The sequence below is a fragment of the Triticum urartu genome, chromosome 3A (assembly GCF_056163025.1).
Source record: "Triticum urartu cultivar PI428250 chromosome 3A, HENAU_Tu73, whole genome shotgun sequence".
Lineage (NCBI taxonomy): Eukaryota > Viridiplantae > Streptophyta > Magnoliopsida > Poales > Poaceae > Triticum > Triticum urartu.
Window position 1 is genome coordinate 360,502,654 of NC_141875.1, and position 12,323 is coordinate 360,514,976.

Sequence of the window (12,323 nt, forward strand, 5' to 3'; positions counted from 1 at the left end):
ATTCACGTGCAACTAATGAAAGAAAAAGGAGAAGAGAAATGGAGGTGCTTATGGGAATTGAACCCTACTCCCCCGATTTAGCAGTAAGTGTGGCTTGCCATTGTGCTAGGTTAGTGTCTGTGATATATGAGTAGGGTGACTGTTCTTGACACAAAATAAGCCACACTCTTCACTGTTTATTCTCCGTTTTATTTCCAGTTTTTTTGGTTTTCTCTATTTTTTTCTTTGTTCATTGTTTTTCCCCTTCTTTGTTGTCTTTCTTTAGTATTTTTCTTTTTTTTCTTTTCCATTTTTTCTTTGGGTTTCTTTTTTCTTCTCCTTTTTTGGTTTTTCATTTTTTTGTATGTTTGTTTTCATTTTCACTGCACATTTTCGTATATGTCAAAAACATTTTTTATAGGTGATCAACATTTTTTTTGTATACATGTTCAACATTGTCTGAACGCTTATTCAACATTTTAAACACTTGCTCAACATTTTTCAAATACATGTTCAACATTTTTCGAATACTCATTTAACATGTTGTTAATACTTATTCAACATTTTCAAATACCTGTTCAATATTTTAAATACTTATTCAACATATTTCAAATACTTGTTCAATATTTTTCAAATACTCGTTCAACAATTATTAATACTTATTCAACATTTTTCAAATACTTGTTTAACATTTTAATACTTATTCAATTTTTTGTAATACTTGTTCAACATTTTTCAAATACATATTCAACATTTTTTAATACTTATTCAACATTTTTCAAATACTTGTTCAAAATTTTTAATACTTATTTAAAAAATTTAAATACTTGTTCGACATTTTTTAAAATATTTTTTTGAATAGTGTTTATTGTATACTCCCTCCGTCCCAAAATAAGTGACTCAACTTTATACTAATATTGTCTTAAAGTTAGTGCAAAGTCGAGTCACTTAATTTGGGACGGAGGGAGTATATATGTAGAATATTTTAAAATATAAATAAAAGTACAAAAATAAAGCGATAAAGAGACCTAGAAAACAGGCCTTTGCCTCCCGAGCTGATGGGCCGAACCATCATGGGAGACGTTCCCGTTTGCTCGCGTAAGGCGATAAATAGGGGTGCCCCGACCGGACAGCCTACCCCTCATCATCATTAAAAGAAAAAAGAAAAAAGAAAAAAGGACGACCGGACAGCCTAGTCTTGCCGTTGGTGTAGTGTCAGCACGTAGAGTGGAGCCTCCGTTTCCCGCACGTGGGAGGGAGGCTTCGCCGGCCCATCACCGCTGCCCACGCAAGGCACCTTCTTCACTTGAGCGTTCCTTGGAATTTCCTGGAGAAGAGCTGCTCCAGCCCCCGCCCCCGCCCCCACCCCCCACCCCGGGTTTCGGCCGAATCGATCCAAGGAAACGAATCACTGCCTACCACACCAATTCCCCCGCAGATCCTCCGCGATTGATGAGTATTCCTCCCCCACTCTCTTGGTGGAGCGACTTGGATTTGGATGCGAGGGAGCTCCCTTCTCTCCGATCTCCCCGCCCCCCGTAAACGCCTTTCGCCTCCCGCCGCCGGAGATAGTCCCATGGGCTAGGGACTCCACCTGCAGCCACCAGCGGCGGGCCGGAGCCTTTTCCGATCTGCCCGTATCCTCTTTTCGCTCTAGAAGCCCCTCAGCTGTGTTGTTGGAGCCTAGTACAGTATATCACAAGTGTTGTCAATAGTTACTCTACAGCTTCCGATTGGCCACGCGAATGCTGTGTCCGGATCCCTCTTTAGGTTGTTTATTTAACTTGGGAGGGTAAGGATTGGCTTAGTTGTGTGTGTCTTTTCGGGCGATTGTTACCCAGATTGTACTGTGCCAGCTCAGCTTCTTGTTTATCCTGGGTTATCACTTACTGTGAGTGCTGAGGAGACAAACTGAAGCTTTGATTTGTTCTTCCCATTTGGATATCCTCTATCGGGGACATATTCTTGGCAACACTCTGCTGCCCTCTAAAAGATATTCTTTGCTCTGAATTGATTTCCTTTGTGTTAATGTTACTAATAGTGGTGAGGACATATTCCCACCTGCACAGCCAGTTGGAAACATGGGTTCCTCGCAAGAATCCACATTTTCATCTGCCTCAACCGCCGCACAAGTGAATGCTTTGGGCTTACTACCTGTCTATGCCAAGGAGCTTATTGCTGGTGGTGCAGCTGGTGCATTCGCAAAGACTGCCGTCGCGCCACTTGAGAGGGTAAAGATCTTATTGCAGGTATGGATTGCTTAATCATTCAGTTCCAGTTCTGTTGCTTGTGGTGATTGCATGGGTATTTAGCTCCTTTATTAACTTAGGAGAACATGTCTGCTGTTTCTTTCTAGACAAGAACCCAAGGGTTTCAATCCCTTGGGATTGTCCAATCCTTGAGGAAGCTGTGGCAATACGAGGGAATTCGAGGTTTCTACAAGTAAGTAAAGTGGAGAAAACGCCTTATGCTCTGACTGTTGAATTCAGCGCCTTGATATTTGAGTTTTTACTGGTAAGTTCAGCATACTTATTTTGATATTTTATTTATCGTTTATGCAGAGGAAATGGTGTGAGTGTGCTTCGGATTGTTCCATATGCAGCATTGCATTACATGACATATGAGCAGTATAGGTGCTGGATACTGAATAATGCGCCATCAGTGGGTACAGGACCTGTGGTTGATCTGTTCGCTGGCTCAGCTGCTGGCGGAACTGCAGTTCTGTGTACCTACCCTTTAGACTTGGCTAGGACCAAGCTGGCATACCAGGTATGTACTACCGTGCTGATCATTGCTTTTCTTTTTTGTATATGTAATAAAGAGTCTCCTTCAATGGAAGTGATATTGGACTAATTTCTTGATCGTCACATTGGCTCATGGTTATTCTTATTAATTTGCTTCACTAGGTTTCAAATGTAGCCCAACCTGTCAATTCATTGGGAAATTTTGGCCGCCAACCAGTATATAATGGTGTAAAGGATGTTTTTAAAACTGTTTACAAGGAAGGAGGTGTACGATCTTTGTACCGTGGGATAGGTATGTCAAGGCTATCAACTTGCGAAATCATGTCTCTTATAGCCTACTCAATCGGTATCACTTCAGCTAATGTTCCATACTTGCAAAGCTTTTATGTTGTAACAAGGGTGCTATAAATAAAGTTCAGGTTAATGCTTGGAATGCATATGCAACTCTATCTCATCCATATCTGGTATCACTAATTAATACTGCCACGCACTGGCATAGTGGTATTAGGTGACCCTAAAAGCAATTGCGAGGACTCAATATATGAGAGTAGTTTATGATGGACTAACACATGAATATTCTGAAAAATATATTTGAAATTACATACATTACTGTGTCCAACCCTGATCGGTATTTGAAACTATGTACCACTTAGTACTCTACATGTGAAAAATCATGTATTTAAATGTTATGTGAAACTCATCTGGGCCATAGCATTACACTGCATGACAATCGAATTTCTATTATCTGTCAGGCCCAACCTTGATCGGTATTCTTCCATACGCGGGTCTGAAATTTTACATATATGAGGACCTAAAATCTCGTGTTCCAGAAGATTACAAGAGATCTGTTATATTGAAGCTCTCTTGTGGGGCTTTGGCTGGTCTTTTTGGACAAACCCTCACTTATCCACTGGATGTTGTCCGAAGGCAAATGCAGGTATAATTCACATTGTAGTCATGATAATCTATGGATTGTAAGTTCGATTGCAATTCTGATTAGCTTCTCTGCTGTCATATGTTCAGGTTCAGAACAAGCAGCCCCAGAATGCAAATGATGCCTTCCGCATAAGAGGAACATTTCAGGGTCTCTTTCTTATCATTCGGTGCCAGGGGTGGAGACAACTGTTCGCTGGCTTGAGCCTTAATTATGTCAAGGTAATTGAGGATTAGAAGTGGCAGATATCGTATACTCTCACTTTTTCTTGAATTGTATCTTAAATGTGTAACTTCTCTAAAAATCGATCCATTTCAGGTTGTCCCTTCAGTTGCTATTGGTTTCACCACATATGACATGATGAAAAATTTGCTGGGAGTACCTCCACGCGAGAAAGCTCATCCGTTGACTGGTAACAGCAACAAATGAAGCAACATCGACCTATTTGCGTTGTGGGTCTCATTTGTAAGCTATGTTGCATATGATGGTCTTAATAGCAACTTAACTGTTACATTTGTAAGAATGACAGCCCAGTTGAGCATTTGAGCTGCTCCAGACTTGGATATGATTGTATACTGATTGTGCTTCTTGAATAATTGAATTGATAAATCATTTTATTTGTGATTGCCTTGCATCGGCAATACAATAGTAAAAATGTACAGTACTAGTTTTGAGCTGCGTTGTCGAACCATTCGCGCATCCGCTGTCCCATAAATTGCATTTCTGACATAGGTCAGCAAAAATGAAAAGGTGAACCCTGGCTACCATCAAGTTTACGAATCAGTTCCCTATTGCCTCATTTGGCTCAAATCTTCTCATTGGCATCGCAAGGTTCACATTTAGATCTTTCTCTTCTTCGTTTTGGCAAGTTTTTTTTCCCTTTCTTTCTGTTTGTGCATGTGAAAATCATGTTATCTACAGCATAGAACCAGAACTTGAGTGCATCGTTAAGTAACATCATATTAACCAAGAGAAATTACACTGAAGCCTTGAAAAAGAAATTGAATTAAATCCTTCCATTCGCATAAATAGGATCAAATCCATGAGTGACAATAATTACACAAAAATGAAACACATTTTTTGTTGTTGCATCCATCAACATTAAGGACAATCCCAAAATGAAACAAATCTCAAAAGAACACACAAGTGCAAACTGTACATCATCCATCCACAGCCACCCCACATGCGGACCATTCAGTTTTGATGAAGACAAATGGATAAATCCGGCAGCTGACACGGAACTAGTCTTTCTTCTTGTCAGCTGGGGAGCAGAACCTCTCAAAGATCATGGCGAAGAATCCAAGGAAGTCGATTCGGTTCTTGGGGTTGTCTTTCTCCACCTCCCGTTTTTCTTCTTGAGCTGGAGCGTCAGTTTCGGCAGCAGCCTCGACTGGAACTTGAGTTTCATCCCCGGTTGTTTCCTGCTGCTGCACAGCTGCCACAACAGCCTGAATTTCTTCCACGGCCTGGTCTAGGATGTTTGAGTCTTGGGTCTTGTCGGCAGAGGTCTCGCCTTCTTTTGTCTTGTCCTCGGCCTCGGGTTCTTTCTCTTTGGATTCTGTATAGTAAATAAATCAAAGATGACCCAAATCGTCAAAACATTACTAGTACTAGTATTAGAGAAGTTTGATGATGCAGCAACAAACCAAGTACTTGTCAGGAAATATCTTGTTACTCCTAACTGTACAAATTAGACTTGCATGGATCAAAAGTTTTTACCACGTTTTCCCAGATGTAAAACCTCAGCAACTTTCTCCATGACTTCTGGGTGGTTCTTAACCTTGTCGAGGACCGAATTGACTTTCTCCATCACATCAGGGTTGCTTTTCACCTTGTCTTTCGCCTTGTCGAGCATTGAACTTAAGGCATCCATGTCCTTCTGTCCTTGTTCTTCACTTCCTTGACCTGAAGAAATTAACTAGTGTTGAGAGACTATACTTGGCATTTCAACCACAAAAACTTTGGTATTATCGATTTGATGTCATGCCATCAAGAAACTGTAAAGCCCAAAGTTTGCATATGGACGAGACGGATCTTAATATAGTAGTTAGAGAAACATTAGGAAACTTTGGTAAATCGGATCTCTCAACAAGATGAAAGAGATTGAGAGACAGAAGCTTGTCTAGTATAGGTATAGTATAGTATAGGCTGAATCAATCAAACTACTAGTGAAGAGGAGGAAGAAAGAGCCTTACCAGTTGGAATCTTGAGATTTGAGAAGGTTGCAATAAATGGGGAAAGCTAAGGAGACAGAAGGAAGCCGAAAAGCACGACCTAATAATTTGTAGGTATGAGGAGCTCAGGAATCCTGGGTTTGGATCTCCGAGTCAGGGCTGTAGCGGAGCTCCTTGATCTAGATCAAGAGAAGCAGGCTAATGTTTTGGGCTGGGCACTATATATACAGGAGAAGAGTGCCGAAGTGCTCTAGTAGTATGGTAGGGCAGGGCGGGGCAGGAAGGTGACAGCTAAATACACTACTTCTCACACACTGGCAAATTGCAAGCATTGATTGATTCTAGTATAGTGGTTGGTGGGCATTACTGCTCGCTCGCACGATGCAGAATTTTTTGCATCATATATACAGAGTGTCATTTGGTCCAACTGGGTCAAATAAAATACGTACGTACTCATCAAGGTTCTGTCTTTTTAACAATATAATATATTAAATACAGTAATATATTTCTACATTTGTTTTACTTGATCCGCGGACATAAGAATATACGGCGTAACAGTTGGACCTTCCTGCCCTGCGTTGTTCAGGAGTTTTGTTTCTGTTTCCATGCTGGCCGAATTAAGGATTTGGTTGCACGTACAATATGCGTGTGTATCAAGGTCAACTACTCCATCTGGCACCGGCACATGGACGCCAGCTACGACGACACAGCAACAACATTGGGTCCTTGAGCTGTAAACTGCCTCTTCATCAGAATATTATTGGAAAGAAAGAAAAAAAAACATCCGACAAAGTCTCTGCTCACAATCAGGGATGTTCTGAATAGTACTCCCTCTGTAAACTAATATAAGAGTGTTATCTTACGAGGGAGTAGTATTTTAGCCTATAAACATCGCTTCTTTGCGATTTCGGATCACGAGTGGCCCTCTATTCTATTCTATGGAGAAAACACAAGCTGGAAAACGCTAGTATCAGCTACTCCAGCGTCCTGCACAGCACAATCATTGTGCACAAAGTTACTTTTCCTTGGAAGTAAAGCTAAAGACAGGCCGCCAAAAAATAGCTATGAAATGCTCAAAACTAAACTCTAGTTTGATGCTTGGGCCGGGCCGGGCCGGGCCGGGCCGCCGAAATAGTAACCTTTCAAGCCATCATTTGGATCAAGTTTTAACATAATATTCGTATTTATTAAGTCACAGTATCAAACATCCAAAACTCAAATTTCAGTTTGTTTGATTGTTGCGCAGGTTCAAATAAACATGGTACCGTTAGAAAAAAACAACATGCATAGTGTGATATAAATCTCACATGATCCATTCGCATGACCTGAATCAACCTACTCTGGGAATCATGGATGGAATTAACTTGTGCAATCACTACCTGTTACGTCTCCCTTTTGTAATTAATCACATGCCTCGTTGATTTCCTTCTAAGGCCATATCAGAAAAGGATATCTCACCTATACACAGACTAGCGTTTCCCCCCATTTTCCTATGCGTTTTATGCTTAAGAAAGCGCAGAGTGAAGCAAACATCTATGTTCAAGTATCTACTTCTGCAACATAAAAAAGAGAGCATGTACTGCCTCCTGAGTGATGTACAGTATTTTTCTGTATTTTCCCTAAACGTCTGTCTCAGTTTATAACTGTTTTTGACCTAATTGGAAGGTGAAAGCTGAGCTGAATCATATATAGGAGTATATATTTTTCCATGTGAAATGGTCAAACAGAATCAACAGAAGGTGACAGCAATCGCAAGGAAATTTGCGATATTTGCAGGTCCCGGAAATTTCCGTTTCAAGTGGCCCCGAATTGAATATTACTGTATGTACCTAGTTCCTTCGACAGGCTCGTTTCTGAATGGCCTCCAACATCCTCCTTGGCTTTCTCAAGAATGCCTGAGCCCGTCTCCAAGATTGCTTCAATGCCGGCGTTCACATCCTCTTGAACCTTTGCTGCCCTCTCTTCAGCGTCTGTAGATGAGGCCCGAAGGTCAGGCAGGAGGAAATTATTAAGGTTACATGTAGCCAACTGTCTGTCAAGACTTGGGACAGCCAATTTGGGAGAAATGTGCAATGCATTAAAAATTCTGAGAGCTAATACGAAAATTCTTAAATTACATCATTTCAACTCTGAAAATTTATGGTTTGATTAAGTATTGCTGTTATATCCACCATCCAGCTGTCAGGTTGATGTCAGTGTCAAAAATGTTCTTCTTCTGGCCTAAACGCAAATCTCCTTTTCAGAATAAGTATTTCTGTTTTCTGAACCTATTTATTCATCAGAAAAATAAAAGGATACATTAGCGATTCTATTTTCATTTATTTGACTCACGAGATATCTTTTACTGAACTGACCATGGGATTTGAGCAACCAAAAATACTCCTAGTGCCTGTGTCGATCAGAACTCTACTGCTATCGGTTAAGTACTTGTTATGACAAACACTGTGAACGGTTCAAGAACTGAGATGATGAAGAGGTTTGCTGGAAGCCGGAAAGGCATTCTTGAAACGAAATGACTAACCATTCTTGGCTGATTTGATGCTTCCTGCAAGGGCACCAAACCCACCCTTGGCGCGATCGAAGAAGTCGTTCTTCCCACGGCTATCTTTGTCCTTCTTGGGCGATGATGCATCGGTGTTTTTCACTTTCTTGGAATTCTTGCGCTGGAAAAACATTTCGTTCTGTGCTTCCTCTTACACTGCAAGAATTGGTGTAGGAAAAAGCATGTAAAAAACAACATACCGCCTGCAGCGTGCTCAAGAATGCTAAATGCTACAGTAATTTGTATTGATTTGCTAGTCCATTATTCTGAATAGCTTGTGTCTTAAAAGGTGGTACAGGATGAAAACAGGAATCTCCTTGTAATAGCTAGCTTAGTTTTGAATTTTGAAGCAATCCATGGTTGTCCTCCTTCTCGAAAAAAAAATTGGTTGTCCTGATCTGTATTGCCTCATGTACCAACCAGGTCCGTTCATGGTTACTGAAATTTGAGGAGAGGGGGACCCAAGGAAAATGCGCCAAGGCTCGAGAGTCGAGAAAAGATAACAACAAACAAAAATGATCCGTCCATCTAACCACCTATATAACTCATTAACACCCATCTAATCATTCCAAAAGGCGCTAGAAACAAAGGAGAAAAAGAAAAGGAAAGGAGGAGATATCTTACCTAGTTTCCTGGGTAGGATGAGAAAATGGAGAGGAGCTGCAGCAGAGCAGAGGAGAAGAGGGACAGGGTGAGGGGATGGATATGCAGAGGAATAAAATGCTCCTCCCTTTATGGCTTCCAGCATGGAGTCGTTGCTGCTTCAATTCCATCGGATCCGGGCGCCCCAACCCGCAACCCTCAGCTTCAAATTTCTTGGTCTTTCCTGGCTAAAACTTATGAAACTGGCCATTGCATTTCTTTACTAAACCAGCAACACGAGATCAAAACGCGGTTACTAATTTATATGGCTCCTGTGTTGACTTAGCCAGCGCAACCATGTTTATCGGCGAGTGATGAACACGTGTATGTGTACAGGATTTGCAGGTAACAGAAAAATGTAAGTTGAGGCTGAAGTGCTGCACAAGGAGTCTCCTTAGCCTATCTCGTGCACTCACTTTAGCGTGTACGTCGCAACACACGCAGACTTGAAGCAAATAGTTTTGTCCGAGTCTTGGTGGATGGATGGTTTGGATACCCGTCGCTATAACGGACCCGAGCTCCAATTTGCTACTGTATGTATGTAGGATGTTTCTTCTTCAGACAAAATCTTCTGCGATTTGTCTTGCTTGTTTTTTAAAAAGAAAATCGGAAACATCCTAGCAAACGTATTGTGCGACAAGTAGCGTCTGAAAAACTGAAAGAAATGGACATGCTTTTATTTGGACCCATATACATATATTGTTGAAAGAAGAAGAGATTTAACCGCAGATACGTACGGTACTGATCGGACCAACACGTGTTCTCTCGCGCATTGAAGCGTTCCCTGTGACTGAGGGCATGTGGTTATCAACAACGTATTTGACGGTCACACTCATCTGGTCGGTCTCGATATTTTTCCCCGTTGTGAGACGCATGTACTCCATTTGCATTCGCAGTGGTTGCCAACCTCCCAAGATGTACGAGTTGACCGTGTTTTTTTCTTTGACAAAAAGAATGTACCGAGAAGATATCAATTACACCTGATTCGTGCACCGTGCACCGGCATGACCCAAGAGCATCAAGGAAGGATGCACATAGTCAAATTATTACCAAATTAAGGGGGGAAAAGATCAACAAAGCAACTGCACCAAACGACAACAACACTTATCAATGATGGCAACCTAGGTAACATAATAGGTGCTCCAACAACAACGTTTTCGAGAGTATGAGCGCCATCGTCGCTGGACCCAACCACTGCGTCACATTATGGATTTTTATCCCAGAGAGGAATCTGAGTAAACTCTCATGTAATGTCTTCAACAAGGGAATGTCGTGTGAATAACGCCATTGCGAGGTTCAACCAATGAAAGTCATACATAGAGGTGTTTTCACTCCTGGAACTCGAGTCCCTGCACTCAAAAACACCTAACTAATGTCGCCCTGTGCTGCCACCACATGTCGATCCATCACCACATAGCCACCCAAATGCACAGTCCTAATGAATGTAACATACGGGAACATTTGGTTCCTGTGTGTATATACACCCTATTGGCAAATACAAAAGAAGTCAACAAAATTAGAAACTTTTTTCGATATAAACTTGACATTTTGTTGTATTCATATAAAATGTTGGGCAAAGAAAACTAAAAGATCCATGGTATTGTTGGTGGGAAAAAGCAAAATCAACACTTCTTGTTCTGAGAAATTTTTTTGCCCTGAAGTCGACGGGAATTTTTTCCTTCACAGAACATTCTATACGAGTGCAACAGAAGGTAATGTTTATTTGAAAAAAAAGAAGAAACACAGTAGGTTCACACGTAGCCGGATGATCCGGACAAGGGGGCGGATCGTCCGGGTTGGGATCCAGATGATCCGGACTCAAAAAAATTGGGAGAAGATTTTTTTTGGTGGATTGGGAAAGGTGGATTTCGTGGTGGGGAGGGTTGTACAAAGGCTAGACCACACTTGCCAAACAAGAAATTCGTGGATCCAAATCAACAAAATGTCATCAAAACCGATAAATTGCAAGAATTGGTATGGCTATTTTTGGTGAGGATTTTTTAAATTTGGTAAAAAGAAAACAAAATTGGCTAGAAAATGAAGGGGGAGATCTCCAAGATGTGAACAACACTGCTCTGATCCAAGATGATGTAGGGTATAAATCCTAAGTGGCCTAATCTTTCATAACTTGAAGGGGGAATCAAGAGGAACACACAAACACAAGGGGAAACACTCAAAGACAAGTCGAATCACAAGTCCACTAGATAAGCAAACACATGAGATCCACAAGAGTCCAATTAGGTGAAATAGGAACAAGGTAAGGTTCATCTCAAATCCAAGCGGAGATGAGGGCATAGCAATCGTATGATGGGGATTCTTCTCCACAAGAGGAGGTCTTGATGATCCATTAGGGATTCTTCTCCAAAGGAGGCCTTGATATCCAAAGGAGAGGGGTAGATATGATCAAAGCTCTCTCTAGTTCTTCATCTATGCTTTGCTCCCATCCAAGTTTGGCCTTGCACCTTATCTTCTTCATAGCCGTTTCCTTGGCACCAAAGCATGAAATGAGTCTCCACTTGAGGTACTAGCCATGTCTAATGTGAGTAGGGAGCTCAAAGAGGAGAGAGGTAACCGCCGTTTTGATAGCTCTTGCACGGGCTCTAGTCATTGGTCCAATTGGTGCTTGGAGCAATTGTGGTGTATCCATGGGGAAGACTGTAGGGTGCTCCGCACCATCTCCCCCCATTGGGAAATATCCTCTCTTGGACCTTGATCTTCATCACCATGATAAGGGGCCAAGTTGGTGATGTTGAATGTGTCGCTAACAACGTACTTGTCGACCGGTATGTTTATCTTGTAAGCGCTGTTGTTGATGTGCGGTAACACCTTGAATGGACCGTATGCTCGAGGTAGAAGCTTGGACTTGCGTTCATGGGGGAAGCAATCCTTGCGAAGGTGAAGGCATAAGAGATCTCCGGGGTTGAATACCACCAACTTCTTGGTTGTGTTGATCTTGGAGGCGTGCCAGTTCACTTGACGCTATATTGTGAGTCTTGCGTCTACGTGCATCTTCGTCATGTATGTGGCACATGCACTCGCATCCATGTTGGAGAGGAAGTGGGAGAATGTCCAATGGGGACAAAGGATTGAAGCCGTATAACACTTCAAATGGGGACTTGTTCGTACTCATGTGTCTCGTGCCATTGTAGGCGAACTCGGCGATGGGAAAGCACTCCTCCCACTCCTTGATGTTCTTCTTTATGAGCACGTGAAGAATTGTAGATAACATTCAGTTGACCACCTTGGTTTGGCCATCAGTTTAAGGGTGATAGGCCAAAGAGAACATGAGCTTGATTCTGAGTTTGGCG

The 12,323-nt window shown here is 41.7% G+C and overlaps 2 protein-coding genes across 2 annotated transcripts; one reads left to right on the forward strand and one right to left on the reverse strand.

Annotated features, from left to right (window-relative positions):
- The first annotated feature begins 1,319 nt into the window (after positions 1 to 1,319).
- On the forward strand, positions 1,320 to 4,269 carry LOC125543907 (mitochondrial carrier protein CoAc1). Its single transcript, XM_048707406.2, has 7 exons — positions 1,320 to 2,228; positions 2,336 to 2,421; positions 2,541 to 2,748; positions 2,886 to 3,015; positions 3,476 to 3,660; positions 3,747 to 3,878; positions 3,976 to 4,269. Exons 1-7 carry the CDS (start codon positions 2,061 to 2,063, stop codon positions 4,084 to 4,086), a joined length of 1,020 nt encoding a protein of 339 aa, XP_048563363.1. The 5' UTR covers positions 1,320 to 2,060; the 3' UTR covers positions 4,087 to 4,269.
- A 377-nt stretch (positions 4,270 to 4,646) lies between these two features.
- LOC125543908 (uncharacterized) lies at positions 4,647 to 9,252 on the reverse strand. The gene is made up of 5 exons (XM_048707407.2): positions 8,998 to 9,252; positions 8,353 to 8,529; positions 7,661 to 7,801; positions 5,377 to 5,562; positions 4,647 to 5,215 (listed from the first exon to the last, which is right to left on the reverse strand). Exons 2-5 carry the CDS (start codon positions 8,504 to 8,506, stop codon positions 4,899 to 4,901), a joined length of 798 nt encoding a protein of 265 aa, XP_048563364.1. The 5' UTR covers positions 8,507 to 8,529; positions 8,998 to 9,252; the 3' UTR covers positions 4,647 to 4,898.
- Positions 9,253 to 12,323: the final 3,071 nt, after the last annotated feature.